This window comes from Drosophila elegans, unplaced genomic scaffold, assembly GCF_018152505.1.
Source record: "Drosophila elegans isolate 14027-0461.03 unplaced genomic scaffold, ASM1815250v1 contig_476, whole genome shotgun sequence".
NCBI classification, from domain to species: Eukaryota; Metazoa; Arthropoda; class Insecta; order Diptera; family Drosophilidae; genus Drosophila; species Drosophila elegans.
The window spans coordinates 16035226-16051803 of NW_024545863.1; the positions used below are offsets into that span (position 1 = coordinate 16035226).

The 16578-nt window shown below is 39.4% G+C and overlaps 3 protein-coding genes across 21 annotated transcripts in view; 1 reads left to right on the plus strand and 2 right to left on the minus strand.

Annotated features, from left to right (window-relative positions):
• Nucleotides 1-474: 474 nt before the first annotated feature.
• Nucleotides 475-3493, minus strand: LOC108150001 (organic cation transporter-like protein). Its single transcript, XM_017277943.2, has 6 exons — nucleotides 3172-3493; nucleotides 2926-3112; nucleotides 2361-2619; nucleotides 1894-2311; nucleotides 1325-1831; nucleotides 475-919 (listed from the first exon to the last, which is right to left on the minus strand). Exons 1-6 carry the CDS (start codon nucleotides 3327-3329, stop codon nucleotides 808-810), a joined length of 1641 nt encoding a protein of 546 aa, XP_017133432.1. The 5' UTR covers nucleotides 3330-3493; the 3' UTR covers nucleotides 475-807.
• Nucleotides 3494-5374: 1881 nt separating this feature from the next.
• On the plus strand, nucleotides 5375-7058 carry LOC108149642 (cuticle protein 21). Its single transcript, XM_041709342.1, has 2 exons — nucleotides 5375-5417; nucleotides 6052-7058. The coding sequence occupies exons 1-2, from the start codon at nucleotides 5409-5411 to the stop codon at nucleotides 6796-6798; spliced, it is 756 nt and encodes a 251-aa protein (XP_041565276.1). The 5' UTR covers nucleotides 5375-5408; the 3' UTR covers nucleotides 6799-7058.
• A 2965-nt stretch (nucleotides 7059-10023) lies between these two features.
• The window catches only part of LOC108135750 (dystrophin), a 165673-nt gene continuing 159118 nt past the window's right edge, over nucleotides 10024-16578 (minus strand). For 7 of the 19 annotated variants that reach the window (XM_041709561.1, XM_041709560.1, XM_041709559.1 and 4 more), the window contains 7 exons: nucleotides 15808-15941; nucleotides 15387-15745; nucleotides 14301-14684; nucleotides 14110-14230; nucleotides 13103-13533; nucleotides 12725-13025; nucleotides 10024-10917 (listed from right to left, as the gene is read on the minus strand). In XM_041709561.1, coding sequence (XP_041565495.1) covers nucleotides 10760-10917; nucleotides 12725-13025; nucleotides 13103-13533; nucleotides 14110-14230; nucleotides 14301-14684; nucleotides 15387-15745; nucleotides 15808-15941 — 1888 coding nt within the window. In that variant the 3' untranslated portion in view covers nucleotides 10024-10759. The other 12 variants (XM_041709556.1, XM_041709563.1, XM_041709555.1 and 9 more) reach the window with 7 other exon arrangements.

Genomic DNA, 16578 nt, shown 5'->3' on the forward strand with positions numbered 1-16578 from the left:
ATTTTATTTTATTTACTTTTTTAGTTGGATTACTGCGATTTGACTCCAATGATGTGATACCACTTAATGTGATAGTACTCCTTATAATGATGGAAACAAATAACAAACCAATTTCATGACGACAAACTGTTCAAAATTTTAGGCCTTTGTTTTGTTTACTGCTATGATGAGGAGATAAATATAGATTTTTGAGGTCGGTGATTGCAAACATGCAATGCTGCTTACTTAAAGTTATTATAGCTACAATTTAATATGTGACGTCAGAAAAGGCATATGTATTTAAATTGCATACAGATGAGCATTCGCTATTTTGTATCTTTACAAAAAAAAATTGTTTTAAATTGTTTGTAACTGTTTTCTTTTTTAAAAGTTAAGCTTGACTGATTTTTGATTGGTTTTTAGCTTGTAATAATCTAAGATTATACTTTGCGTAATATATGTGATTATTGTTCTTTGGTAATGTTTTATCAGATACCAGTGTGTAAGGTCAAATTAGCATATAAATATAATAAGCGATGTCGTTAAGGTACAATTTTAATCACAAACAACTTTTTTTTAGAACATTTTTAGGTTCTTTGGTTATTTTTTTATTTAACATTAAACGAATTTTCTTTTATCAACGTTTTGCTTGCCATGTAACCATAAGCATAAGCTATTTATTTTAAATTAATAACATTCGTTTCGAACATATATTTAATCAGTCTTCGAGAGGGCTTTTTTATTAGGTGACCATGTACAATGATCGTTTAAAAATAAAACCTTGCTAGGTACAAATTTTTTAAACTTTAATCAGTCTTTAATTTCGAGTTACACACTTTCAGCACCAATATTTTTTTCTTTTTTACGAAGGCAAGGAAAATAAAGGAAGCCTTCGTCCAGGGCAAACTTTTCCCCATCCGCCAAAGTTTCGGGCAACTTCCTGAAAAGAAAACATTTAAAAAAAAAATGTTAGTAAGTTAAACAAAACAAGAACGGAAGCAAATATATATACCCTTGCAGATATTGAAAAAATAAAATAATCTTCGAAATATACAAGTTTCGATTTATAAAGCTATGATGATTTTCAGCTAAATTGTTTTCGATTTGAATAAAATTAAAATCGTTATTATTTTTATATTAAAAAGAAATAAAAACACAATCATGACAAATAGAGAGGTTACAATTTGTTTAACATATTTTTTTTGTAATATTCCGACTGTTCTCTTGAGAGCTATATGATAAAGTCTTCCGATTTTAATCAAGTTTAAGCCGTCTGAGGGTCGGAGTTATAAGTACCTTTTTGCAAGGGCAAAAAAGGTAAGAAGTCTTAGTAAAGTCAACTTACTTGTTCAAGGTCTCGGGCAAAGTGAGACAAAGTCCGGCACCGAAGAACATCAGGCAGCTGATGAAGATCGAGGGGAGGGGCTTGTAGAACTGGGCCAGGTAGATCACATAGAAGGCCAGTGAGCTGGAGGCCAGTCCAACCACATGGATGTTGGACACCGCCTGACCTCGCACACTTGTGGGTATGATCTCTGCCGCATATTGGATCTCCGCATCGTACGAAACGGTGGCTCCAAAGCGACCCAGACCCACCATAATGGCCAGAAGCAGAGCGTTCTTCGTGGGATCCAGGTTGGCTATCAGAAAACCCGTCGTCGTGGTGATGAACCCACCTACAAAAAGGGCGGAGCAGGCCATGCCCTTGCGTCCGATCTTGTTCTGCAGCAGCAGGATGGCCACTCCCGCCGGCAAATAGACGATCGAGGTGAAGGAGAAGAGCTTAAAGGGCGAAGTGCCCAGACCCTCCATATTGCGATTGATCACATCGCAGGAGAGGGTTATGATGACTCTACCAGGGAAAGCAGGAAAATTATTATGTTTTCCTAATCACAAAGCTATTAAAGCACTTACGACTTCAGGAGCAATGTCAAAGTAAAGCGTCGCAGTCGTGGCGTCATAAACATGGCTAGGAAAGTGTCCTCCTGACTGTTTAGTTTGTACTCTTGTTGAGCCCTTTCGCGATAGTGCTTGACGAACTCATCGAACACGGAGTCCTCCACCTGGCGACCATTGAACTTGGCCACTCGTTTCAGGCAGGCCACCGCCTCGTCGTACCTCTTCTTGGTCAGCAGCCACTGGGCACTTTCGCAGATCAGCAGCGGATAGATGAGCACTCCCAGAGCTGGCAGAGATGCCAGCCAGAGGTAGCGACGCCAGTTGCCAATCCACATGGCGATCCAGGGCGAAGTCATTAGACCAAAGCAGTAGAATACAGCCAAGATGATGTTGAGCCCAAAGGTGCGACTTTTCGGGCTCAGGTACTCGAAGACTGTGAAGTGTGTTTAAATGTTTGCATCTCGTAGAATGCCTTAGCTTACCCAAAATGTACATGAGATAGTACATGGTATCCGTGGATAGTCCCGACACGAATCTGGAGAAGGCAAACCAGGGCAGGGTGTGCACAAAGGAGGTCACGAAGTCGCCTGTGGCTCCAAACAAGGTGGCCATTAGCAGGGATGGCAGCCGACCTATTCGATCCGAGAGATAGCCAAAGGTTATGGTGCCCAGAACAGATCCCATGAAGAAGAACGACTGGCCCACTGCCGGATAATGGGATTTGTCACAGACCCATTTAAGCTGCAGTCGAATGAGGAAGTAATTAGTTAGTAAGAAATAATTATACTCTTCACTTGTAGAGTAATATATATATGTTCTCGATCAGGATCACTCTGAATGTATGTACTGTCACTATGAGTCATGTTTGACCGTAGGTGTTGGACTCTGTTTGTGTGTTTCAGTCATTATTAAAATTGGGCTGCTAGTTTAGAAGGTATAAGGTTATGAAGTCCGCTGAGTAACGGGTATCTATTAGTCGGGAAACTCGACTATAGCGTTCTCTTTTGTTTTCTAATAAGTGTTTCAAATCGAATCGATTAGTTGTACCTCAGTAGTGATGCTTTCGTAGCCACTCTCCCTCTGGAAAATCCAATCCCTGCATTTGCGACCCTCTGCCACTACGCCCATGCCGTCGACCACGCCCAAGAGGGGTGTGCAGGATGATTCGGAGATGTTTGAGTATATCGATCGCAGCTCCTTCACACTGAGACCCTCGAGGTCAGCATGGGAGCACCTGGAATGGGAAAGATCGAAGCTATTTACCTTATAAAAGATGTAGTTATTTCAACCCACCAATGTTCGGGTGTAAATGTGATGAGGGTCTGCGAAAAGTAGTGCAGTGATCCCAGAATATTGGTGTAGCCGTACAGCAGAAGGATCACTACTTGAAATCTTCCATAGTTTCCACACTTATCCAGAACCTGACTAAAATCCATCAAGCGTTTTGTCATTGACTAGAACCGTTTTCAGCGACTGGCAGTTTCAAACTCTCTTTCGGAACTGATTATAAGCTTTTACAAGCTACTGTAGAAATAGCAATTTATTTTTTTAAACACAATGTTTGCAAAACATCTGGATGGGACTTATGGGTTGGAAAGATATTTGCCAATTGTTTTGGCAGCTGTCAGCCCTTCAAGCGGGAAATTATCGCCAAGGGATGTCACATCTCTCGCGAAATAAAATATCTAAAATTCCCAACACCTTTTTCTGTTATTTTGTAATTTATCAATTAGTGGCTGGATTTCCTATTTAACCTTATTGGCAACTAGGTTGCATTAGCCTGACATTCTTGTTGATCAATTGCTTTGATCTTCTGGTTAAAAATAGTTAAAACAGATGACATCGACTGACTGTAGTTGGCACGACTTTGATTTTTTGTTATACTTAGTTGTCGCATAAGCAGACCCGACGGTAACAACAAGGCTACAACAATGCATGCAGCTGTCAATAGTTTTCCAGATGCCAGATACAAATTTGCAGCCATAAATTAAGCACACAAAACGGTAAACAGAGGAATTGTCGCAGACACTTGGCTGTGAGAAGCTGGAAAGGGTATTGTTCAAACAATCGAATTAGACGATTAGACGAAAAACCAATTATAAACATTGGGGGAGAAGGACTAAATTATATATTTTAAATCAAAAATACACCCTGAAAAAAAATCCTTGATTTAAGCAAAATATTTCATAATTTAAAGAGTAGTGAACTAAAAATGGCCTTAAAGATGAGTGACCATTTAGCAAGCCGTAAGTAATTATTATTATTATTTTAATATTATTCTTTAAATAAAGTAACTTTTTCAAAAATCAAGAAATTTTCTTTTCTAAGTGCAGTGTAATTTAAAAAAAAACACCCCATTCCAAATTTAATAAAACACTGATACTTAAACCTAAAGTAATTTCTTAAAAATTCTTGTTTTGTATAATCAACTTAATAAAGCTTGTTTTGCAATCGTTTCGTTAAAAAGGACAAAGAAAATGGTACTATCCAAATAAAGCGCTCAAAAGTGAGCCGTCATGCAGCTCTTTTTAGGGTATTATTAATGACATTATTTGCATAGACTATGAGTGTTTTTTTCGGCCTGGTCTCTGGGCCAGACTAATATGCCGACAGCGTCGCGTTGACCTTTCGCTTTATTAGGCGGCTGTGGCGGCTGTCTGCCCCTGTTCTCGCCCCCCTCCACCTCCTCCGCACCCCCTCCAGTTAGCCCCTGGCTTTGGGCCCGCTCCAGGCACTCTTAATTCAATTGTGGACCACCTGACCTTTTGCGCATGCGCAGCAACTGCCATTTCATATGGAGTCGCTTGGCGCAGCTTGTTCTTCTCAGCTAATTACGCGGCGACCAAATGCAGCAGGTCCTAGGCCAGTCGATACCAATGACGATGACGATGCCGATGCCGATGTTAATTTAACATTTCAATTGTGTGCGGCCAAATAAATTTTCACATAATTGCCAAAAAGTCGGTGTCCAAGTGGAGATTGAATGGCGAATCGAAAACGAATCGTAAACGCTGCAAAAGTGAAAGGGCAAAGCGCAGGCTGGCTATGGGGTCACTTTAAATGGTTTAGCGGAAGAATAACCTTTCTAAGTCGACACGATAACTGCGCCAAAGTTGAAGCCAGGCACACGATTTGCCGCCAGGTGGGCAAGAGGCCATCCCCGACCCCGTGTCGCCACTCCACTCCACTTCACTCCGACAAAAGTATACCTGCAACTCTGGCTGGCTGTTGTTGTTTTCTGCGCCATGTGCTTGATCGTTGGCCCAAACCGAAGACTTTGACTCTGGCCGGGTCTCTCTTGATCTGAAATTAGTTTATTGCCTCGACTGCGCCATGTGAAGCAGGCGACATTTGCCGCCGGTTGGCAGTATAAATGGCCAGAACTCCCAGCCAAAGCTTGCAGTTTTGGTTACTTCTTCTAGCGCGATCGTCGTCGAATTCAACGCTACTCCGGCCACTTTTTAAGTGGTGTGTGCTGAGCCTGTGACAACTGTGAGCGAGTGGAAAGGATACCCCTGCAAGACATCGTTATGCTGAAGGTGTGAAAAAAGGGCTGATCAAAGTGGAAATCTATTGTTTTTTTTATTTCATTTTTAAAATTACAATGAGTGTGGAACTGCTGTAAACAAAGTCGGTTTGGAAAGAGAAAATTCAAGTTATTAGTAAAACAATTATTTTGTTCTACCAACTTTGTCAAGGTTAACTAACTGATAACTATGTGGTACCCTTGTGAAAGAAATTTTAGTTAGTCTCTTGCGATTATTTCTTAAACAGAGGATCTGACTATGTCAGTGTGTCCGTTTTAACGCAAACTATTCTCTAAATGTTAGAGCTGTTTGTATGTACCTTTCACAATCGTTAAGCTGTCATAGGAAATAATAGGTAATAACTCAAGAAACAGTATAAGTATTGTTTTTTATTTAATTTGGACCACTTAATTTATAGCTGTAATAATAAAGTTCGGGCCAAATTGAAAAATGGATTTATTGATTTATTGATTTAAATAATGTATAAAGCCTAGGTTTACGGAAGTTCTAACTTATTTTCTTTTCTTTTATTTATTTTATACGTTTTTAAAAGCCCCTTTCAGCACAAATAGTGGATATATTATTTCGTTGATAGAAATCAAATATAAACATTGTCTAACTTCTGCCTTCTTCAATTTGCTTATAGATTTCCCTGCTGAGCGCCGTGCTCGGCATTGCCTATGCGGGCGTGATCGGACCCGGACCGTACTATGGCGGACCAGCTGGTCCCGGACCTCTGCACCATTACGGAGGATATGCGCCGGCCCACGGCCCGCTCCCCGGACCATATGTGGCGCCCAAGCCGGTCGCCCCCGAGCCCTACGATCCCGAACCGAAGTACTCCTTCGGCTATGACATTCAGGACGGGTATACGGGGGATCTCAAGTCCCAGCACGAGACGCGGCACGGAGATGTGGTGAAGGGCAGCTATTCAGTGGTAGATCCGGATGGCACCAAGCGCACCGTAGACTACACAGCCGATCCTCACCACGGATTTAACGCAGTGGTTCGCAAGGAGCCGCTGGCCTACAAGGCACCGGCCCACCTGGCACCCATCATCGCACCCGCACCCGCACCCGCTCCAGCACCTGCTCACCTTCATTACGCGGGTCCGGCCCCGGCGCCACCACTTCCGCCGGTGCCCAAGGCTCCTCTGCTCTCGTACCCGCTGGCCCTGGGTCCCCTCCACCGGGCCCCTGGCCCCGCCCCTGCTCCTGCTCCAGCTCCTGCACCAGCTCCAGCCCCAGTGCCTGTTCCGGTGGCTGCTCCCGTCCTGCCCACCGCCCACTTCCATGCCGCCTATCCTGCCCTGGCCCACAGTCCCTACGCCCACTATCCGGCTCCTGTTCCGGGTCCCGCTCCCGTGGATCCCCATGCCTACTATCACCACTGAGCGACTACGTTGTTCCCAACTATCTGAACTGATCTGATTTGATTCGACTTCATCTATCGCACGCAGCTTACACTGACCCAAAACTGAATCTCCGGCTTAATCTGTGCCAAACGCTCTGCTCTCAATCTCTTTTGCTGTGTTCTTCGAGGGATTTGATTCCGATCCAACATGTAGATTGATTTTAAGATACACCTAGCCTATGTACATGTCTTAGAAATATGTTGTTGAATGGTTAGTCTAGAGAAATAAACCGATAAAGGAAAAAAATACATTGTTTATTTGGGTTCTTCACAGATCATATAATTTATGATCAATTTTTTGATATTTTGATGATGATGTCTAAATTTTCAGAAATTTACCATACAGAAAAGTGACCAAAAACCTGCTGACTTAAATCCATAACTTTTCCTACAGACATCTGATTTCGAATTGGTATATTTTAAAAGTCTTGTGGATTAGTCCTCTAAAAATCTGCGTTTAAATCTTGGTTTGTAAATTATGATCGATGTTTTGTTATTTTGATGATGTAACCCCTTTCTTAATTTCCGAAAAATGGCTTTGCTGAAAAGTGACAAAAACCCTGCAGTTCTTAACCCATAACTTTTCTTACAGACGTCCGATTGTGAAGTGGTATATCTTAAAAGTCTTGTGGCTTAAGTCTCTAAAAATCTGCGTTTAAATCTTGGTTTGTAATTTTGGATCGATTTTTTGTTATTTTGATGATGTCACCCCTTTCTTAATTTCCGAAAAATGGTGTATTTTAAAATTGTTGGGTATTAGGTCTCTTAAAATCTACGCTGAATATTGTCTTGTTATTTCGGGCAGATATTTATTTATTTTTATTACGTAAGTATTTTTAAATTTCTGAAAATTAGATTCGTGAAAAAGTGACCAAAAACCAGCAGTTTTAAGTCCATATATATTTTCACAGACATTCTATTTCGTAGAGGTATATTTTTAAAGTCTTGGGGGTTAAGCCTCTAAAAATCTGCGTTTAAAAATTGTCTTGTAATTTCGAGTCCATTTTTGTTATCCTTATAATGTAAACCCTTTCTAAATTTCGAAAAAATGGATTCGTGGAAAAGTGACCAAAAACCAGTGGTTTTGATAAAGTTGATCCCAAAATTAAAAAAAAAAACAGAGGTATTTAAACTAAAATCCAACAGTTTAACACAGGTTCTTGACAACTAATCCCACAAACCTCATTCGAATTAAACAAAGCAACCGTTTAACGCAATTGATGTGTGTTTTATTTATTGTATCAACTTTTCGCAATGGTTCATATATGTATATGTTATATGATATCGTATGTGGCATATCTCATATGTATAATTATTCTGATTATGTATAAATATATGTGTGTTGTATATAAACGTTTTGAGTATGTCACCGTATGTTATAAATAAGTTTAGTTCAATGCATAATGGTTCATTTATTTATGTGTTATGTATAATAAGTTCTATGAGCTACCATTCGTAGAACAGATTGAAATGTGTTCGATATTGTTATAGACTCCATCCGACTTCAAAAGTTCATCATTATGCTGAGTGCATTTTGGTCTCGCTGCACTCGATTATGTATACAATTTAAATACGATTATAGTCCTTAGTTTTGTAATAAACGGTATCAAAAGATAGGTACAATTGAGTCATGCCTGCTACCACTAAATTAATTTTGAAGCTTCTATTCCAACACAAACGATTAGTTGCCAAGCTCGGGGCTTTGTGTCTATCTTTCTCCGTCTGATTGATTTGATGTGTAGGATTATTATTTAAACTAAGGGTTTTAGGCTGATATACCGTACAAAGTGCTGTGCTCTACAGGCCTTTACAATTGGACACAATTTAGCTAAGTAAATCTGCTTAGAATAAGAGACTAATTACGTTGTGTACTCGTACATACGGTAAATAAGCGGCTAATATAGCTCACAATATTCCTTGACAAGTGTATAATATTTAATTCATAATTTCTTCGTTGATTGTTTGGCTTCGTCGCGGATCGCTCCGACCGACTTCCTCATCGGGTTTACGCGCAAGGTATAAATCTATTGTAGACAACCACTGGATGATGAAGACTATTTCGGGATATGCTTGAATTGCTTTGCTTAATATCAGTTATCAGTATAAAATTGGGGACAAACAAATGGCAGCTTTGGCTATTCTCAACTCAGATCTCAGTTACTAGACTTGACTTGTTGATGCTTTTAAATTCGTCCTCGACTATGTACTCCTAGAAATGGTTTAGACCTATATAATTTATATATATATGCTTTTGAATGGGATATGTTTCACTAATGATTAGATAGATGATTTAAGCAAGTTTGTTTCGGTTTTGGTTCATTTGTTTATAACTTGAAACGGAGGGTTTTCTTTTTACTAAAATTGATTGGTTATTGGTAGGACATCTTTTCCACACTTCGATTCGGTTTGTTTGTTTGTTTTGGTACGGTATGGTTAGAAAAATACCTATAGTTGGGACATTTCACTACACAGAAGTGATTGAAAATTTAGCTAACTGCATTTTGTTGATAGCTATATTCTCTTTATATAATGCATTCTATATGTATAGTAATTTTGTGTGTAATTCACTAAGTGCCCGGAAATTCTAGTGATAAGTGAACCTAGTTAAAAAAAAAACCAAATCGATAGGTGAGAAACCTAAATTATAAAAGTTCCTAAAAATTTTTGCATATTGTCCATATTTTCGTTCTTAATTTGTTTTCAATTTCGTTAGCTAAACGGTGTTTCATGGGAAATAAACTCAAATTTTCGATATCAATATATAGCTAATATTTGATATATCTATAAATATTTATTGATCTGTGGCATACCTAGGTTAAAACTTTACTTTCTCTTTCGATTATATCTTTTGCTTACATTGATGTGAGTATTGTACGATATTGGGTATCAAGTTGTAGACATCTAAATTTATCGATTCGATTAGTTCTTTGTGGTGTTTAGGTATTTTAAAGCAGTTTCAATATCAATTGATTCGTAAGTATATCTGAGTTATCCAAGTGTAATTTGACTAGTTTCATTGGAATGGTGTGGATTATCTAATTTATTTGATGGTTCATGTAGTAGATAAGATTCGATTCGATTAAGTAGATAGAAAAAGGTGGTCCATTTAGTGATCGTATTCGTCAGCATATGATTAGGTTCATGAAGATAATGATGTCTACAAACCAAAAACAAAATAAGAGTAAAAAGTAAAGAGTCCGTGATGTTCAATAATAGTTCTTTAATTAAAAACATTGCAGCACACTTTCAGTTAGCACAGATATTAATATTAAATAATATTAAGAAATAATACACAAGAACTCGGAATAAATAAGAATACAAATTAAAACTGATTGCATGTTTCCACATTTACATTTAAAACGCTTATTGTATAAGCTTCGAAATGATATGAGAGCTAACCCAAAACGGGTTCGCATTGTTATCTTTGAAATTTGTTTTCCTTCTCAGTTTTTTGAAAAATGTGCAAGTAATAACAAGTTTGCATGTTCTAGCAAATTATGATTATGTTTCAATTATGATATAGGTGTGTTCATTATTATATCGTAGGTATATATGTATGTGTGGGAGTTACGGCTTATCTAATCTTTAAATCATTTCTGCATTATTTCCAGCTTTCAATATGTTTCACTTACTTATGCTTCGATATTTTTATATAATATATATAGATTTGTATCTTTCATAACTACTAAAAAAGTGTTATCAGCCCGCTGCAAGCTCTTCTTCAAATCCTCCTACATCCGATTCTTCGTATGCAATAATGTATAAATATATGTACCACAATAGTTATATGGATCTATGTTTAGGTGTTTGGGTATGATTATTTAGAATATGTTGCAGGCCAGCCAATTGGATTTCCTCACTTGCAGCTAATTCTTTTGGATTCTTATACTGTTTTTTTGTTTTGCTTTAGTTTAATGCCTTGCAGTTAAGTATCGAAGGTGTTATTTTTGCAGCTCCACGCATGTTTTCTCCGTAGTAGCTGTGGTCGTCGTCGTCGTCGTTGTGTTCGTAGTGTTGCTGCTCGACGTCTCGTCCAAATCATCGTTGATGCTCTCCATTTCCTGCTCGGTAATGACGGTCACCAGGCCACTAGAGTTCTCTGTAGAAAACAGAAATACATTCCGATTAGATAAATCTCTGGAAAAAAAGAGTGTTTTCGATTTCCTGAAATGGAAAAGTGACAACACAAATCGTTGCATTACCGCTTTAATCCAACACATTCTAGGCAAGATCTGCAGGGCGGGGGCAGTGGAACGAGAGCAGAGCAAGAGAAATAATCGAGATTAGTATTTAGAGGATACAGTTGTACAACCAAGGAAACAACATAAACACAAACAACACAGCACAAGAGAGTCGCAAATGAAAATAAAAATATAATCCAGCGCCTGAAAGTAGGCACCGCAAAACGAAACACAAACTCAACAGAGGCGGTCACAAAATTGGACAGGCTACAAAAGGCGACAGTGGCGGCTGCCAGAAGTATCCGCACCATTCAAGTGCTGCTGATGATGCTGCTGCTGCTGATGCTGCTGTTGCTGTTGCATGAGACTGGAGTGCGGGGGCGGTGGCGGGCGTCCGTCGTCGCCCAGATATCCGACTGATGTCTGCATGCCGCCGGACATGTCCAGGCCGCCATTGCCCGTCATCAGACCCCTCTGCTGTTGCTGCTGCGGATGTTGTTGCTGCAACTGTTGTTGCTGCTGCTGCTGTTGATGCAATGCATTCAGGGCTCCGCTGAGCTGGTGCTGGTGATGCTTGGCCGCCAGACTGGCCAGCTGGGCATGCTGTTGCTGCATCTCACTGTTCATTCCCGGCAGCATAATTCCCTCTGCGAGTGTGTGTGTTTGCGGTTTCGGTTTCGACGAAGGGTGTAAATTGATGGGGGTGTACATGGGCAGTGGGAGAGCGGGCGGACGGGGAGTTGGATCAGAACAGACAAGAACAGCACACAATTAGAGGTTAGTTGTTAATGCTAGTGGGTAGTGAGGTTGTCAATTCGCCTGAACCCTAAACATTGGGGAGGTTCCCACTCATTATCTGAAACACCTGTCTTAAGCTGTAGCTGTATTTTGCCTTGCCTAAAACTATTAAGGTAAACAATTATTTTCAAACTGTTGCTGTATCTTGAATTGATCAATTTTTAAAAAAAATTGAAGGAGGGAGTAGGATCTGTTTGATCAGAAATAATCTCAGCAAGTGTCATTCTTTTACACAAATAACCCTTGCTTTCTGTTAAGGGTTACTTAAGGAAGAAAATTTCTATAAAAAGATTACCCCATTAACATTTTCTTCTATTATACACTCAGAAAACTAAATTGCCTTAATTTTAGCACAAATTTGCCATTATTGACTTAAATTTGAGCCTTCCATACAAAATCTATAAAAACATGACCTAGAACGAAGTTTAAGGCAATAAATTCCTTGGATGTCGTTTTAGGTAAGGTCTTCGTAAATTTTGTATGAAAGGCTCAAATTTAAGGCAATCATTCCTAATGTTAAGGCAATTTTTCCTAAAATCAAGGAATTTAGTTTTAAGAGTGTAGATATAATATTTAATTTTTTTGTATCTAATTTTTAAAAATTTAATTTTAATTTAAACTAATTATTTAAGCCTTAAAATTCTACTTTCCAGGTGAACCCGTTAATATTGTTTTTCTTAAGAATTGGCAAAGCCAGAACCTGTCCATATTTTAAGAATGTAACAAACCTAAACTTCCTATTTAATTTTAATTTTCCAAGCTGCATAAAACCATACTATGCATACTATCATTTAGGTCCCTTTAAGAGCAAATCGATTGCGCAAACTACCCAATCAAACTATGCTAATTGCCACACAAAGCTCAATAACATGGGCACATGAATAATGTCGCCCCATGGGGGATATAACTCCACTCCACTCTACTCACTTGAGTTGTGCTCGTAGTGGCCATTCTGCTGGTTCATCTTGGCCGGCGAGTCTGTGTTCAATTGCGAGGCGGTCACCGAGCGGGTCTGCAGGGTGTTCGGTTTGGAGTTCAAGGCGGAGCCGGGGGCGCTGGGCAGACCGCTGCTGGTGGCGCTGCTGCCACCGCCATTGGGTTCGTCCAGGAGTTGGCGCAGACGTTGCAGCTGGGCCTCCAGCTGTCGATTGTGATCCTCCAGGATTTGCATGCGCGCCTCCAGGCGTCCCTTGTGCTGGCGCAGCAACTTGGCCTCCGCCATCATGTCCTGCAAATAATTTGAAAATAAATTAGAAAACAAATTCCAAAAAAAAAAAAAAAAAATGAGGGGTCGGCGTATCTCACCTGTCCCTGCTCGCCCTGGCCAGAGAGACCCGTCATGCTGGAGCTGGAGTGCTGCATGCCGTTGGCATCCTCGGGCGTTCCACTCTGCTGCTTGCTGCACAGCTGCTGGTACTCCGCCTGCAGGTTGGCGTTCTCCTCCTCGAGATCGCGGATGATCGCCTCCAGCTCCTCCCGCTGCTCGGCGTCCATGGCGGCCATCACCTGGACCGGCGACTTGGGCGCACTGCCGTTGCTGGTTCCGGGCAGCGCCTGGCAATACTGAGCGATCAGCTGGTGCTCGTCATCACTGTCCGGCGTGGAGTTCGAGCCCGTTCCCCCGTACTCCACCTGCGCCAGCCGCGAGGCGTACATCTCCAGTCGCGAGTGCATGTCGTTCTGCAGCTGGTGTGTTGTGTGCTGCGGACTGGGCGCCGGACTCTCCAGGGCATCACCTGAAAGAAAAAAAAATTATTATTGTACAAATAATTTAAATTACACTGTGCAACAGCTTAAGGGTATATTCGAATATAACTGCAATTTAAAGTTAAGATTTTTAATTAAATAGTAAGCGACATAAAAATTTTAAGTACAATTTTTTGTCTAATTTAAAAATAATTTCATTTGTTATACTGTAGGTATTTGTTAATTATATATTTTTTTTGTCTTTCTTTTGGGACTTGCATTTGATATTAACTTTTTTAAACAAATGTCTTACTCATGACTACAATAATATTTAAAATACAAAATTTAAATTAGCCTGTTGCTGTTTATTTATTTTAAATTTTAAATTTAAAATTGGTCAATAACTGTTTATTAATTTAAAGTAAAATTTTACTTTAAATTCCTAAGAAATTAAAAGAGGTTTTTTAAGTAGTCTAGATAATTGCATTAAAAATCCGAACTTAAAACTGATGTGTTGTGAGTTTTTTGTGTGTTGTCTGTTTTATATAATTAAATTCCAACTTGTTTATTTGTTTATAGATTGGGATATCTAAAAATCATAGAATATAAATCTATCTATGACTTACCCTCCAGGACACTCTGTACGGGTAGGTAACCGACGCGTGGATGCTTCTTAAAGTATTTGCGACTCTTGAATTTGTTCTTCAGGGCGCGTGTAAAGTCACGAACGTCCTCGGTGGAAGTGGTCTACGTGGATGGAGAAAAAGGCAAGTTTCATTACAACTCACTGTCAATTAAATGAGATCTTTCCACTCACAGTGGTGCAGTACTCGTGCATGGGATGCGTGAGCTTGTGGTTCTTGGCATTGCGGCCGAAGAAGAAACACTTTTGGCACATGTCGAAGTTGAAGCACTTGAGGCACCTGTAGCGGAAGCCCACGATCGGGTACTCCTTGCAGATGTTGCACTTGGCCTGATGCTTGGCCGCTTCAGCCGCCGCCAGTCGATGGAGCACTGGCAGCCACACGAGACTCTGCGGCTCGTGCTGCAGCCAGCCGAGGAAGTGCTGCAGCTCGATGGATATGTCCTGGTTGCCGTCGATGGCCTCCTGCGAGATGCCAGCCTGCTCCAGGCAGGACCTCACAGATGGCTCAATGTTGGAGCCCCCGAAGGCGGCCACTTCACCCAGTTGGCGGGGCACCTTGAATTAGGAATGAAGAGTGACGATATTAGATTTAAATTTTTAAATATTATCAAAAAGTTTAATGTTTTAATTTGACCATATATAAATATAACATTTAATAGAATTTATTAAATAGTGTGTTAAAGTTAATAATTTTATTAAAACTTTATGAGCTTAGCAATTAAACGAGCTTTTGATTATTGATTATTATTAATACATTTTTTACTTCTACTTAATATTAAATGACTCAATTTTAAAGCAATTAAAATTTTATTTAATGAAGAGAAAGTAAAATAATAATTATATCCTTGCAATTTTAGTCAAAAGTTAGAAACGCTTGAAGAGCCGATCTGTCCGTTTTAACGCAAACTAGTTCCTCACTTTAAAAACTACCTGGATCCAACTTTCTCAAATGTTTTTTTTTTTCTGTTGCAGGTAGTATAAAATCAGGACGATCATAAAGATTCCAAAGAAAATGATTTTATAATTTTGCTGTTTTAAATTTTTTTTATGAATATATGTTCTTCAAGATAAAGCAATGATTTACATTTTTAGAATTATGGCTATATATTGTTAAAATCGGACAACAATATTATATAGCTGCTATAGAAATGATAAAAAAATGTATCGAAAACCATTTACATTACATTGTACATACACGCATAAAGGAAAAAAAATAAATTAATTTAATGGGCATCCTCTCTTGTACTCGACCCTCACCTGTATACAATCGTGCAAGAGCAGTCCCAGTCGCCTCTGGTCCGCCCGTCGGTCACTGTCTGCAACCAGGCGGAACAGGTAGCGATACTTCTCCTCCAGGTGGCCCTTGCAGAGGAGCACCAGGCCGACCTTGAAGCTTAGCACCCGTATCTGGCCGGTGCGCTGCGAGTCGTAGACATTTAGGATCCAGTTGATGGCCAGGTCCAGCATTAGCGTCAAATCAATTTTATCGATTGTCACGTAGAGCGAATGCAGCACCGTGGTCATGTCGGGTATGTCGATCAGCTTGTCGTTTTGGGCACGCAGGCCATGTCGATCGAAGGACTCGCAGGCGGTGGACATGCTGATCCTGTCGAGAGCTGTTAAGGAGATGGCATTAAATAGTAAGCTTGCAGATGATGTGCTTCCATGCTAAACTCACCCAATCGCTTTTGCACTGATCGCAGTTTCATGGCCGTTCTGTAGGCGGAGAAGCGAATCTCGTTGAGATCAGCCAGGCCCTTCATCAGCTCAATCATCTCGGGATGGTCCCAGTGCGTGGTCTCGCGTTCATGGCTAGTAGTAGAAATAAAAAAGTAGAAAAGTTTAGTAATTATATAATGGTTATTTGCCTAAATACAGCTGTGGTCAAAATAATAGCAGTGGGAAAACATATAAAGTGATCAGAAATATACTTTTAAGGCATTAAACATATATACTGTTATTTAATATTATTTCTTACTAACCAATAAACAAAATGAAGATAAAAATCGTTGATATTTATTTAGTTTATCGTCGTTAATCTGAACTTTGCATGGAAATAAATAAGTTTTTATTATTTGAATTATTTTTAATTAAAAAATTTAAAAACATTTTTAAAATCAATTTTATTTTCTAAAAGTTCTTCAAAAATATTTTCAATGAACGTTTCTGTAAGCAAAAAAGTGCTACTATTTTACAGACAACTGCATATACAACCTGACTAAATAATTTATAAAACTACTGATTTGAATTGTCTCAAGACCGATTTATCAAATCTAATTTTATTTTTATGACGTTTAGCAAGTGAAATCGGCAGGAAAATCATTAATTTATATAATTTTAAGTCTAGTATACAAGTATTATACTAAAATAGAACATTTGAAAGGTCTCTGCCAGCTAGAGTCCTTCGGCCTGAGTTTTGCATTAAAAAATGCTTTGCACGAGTTTTATA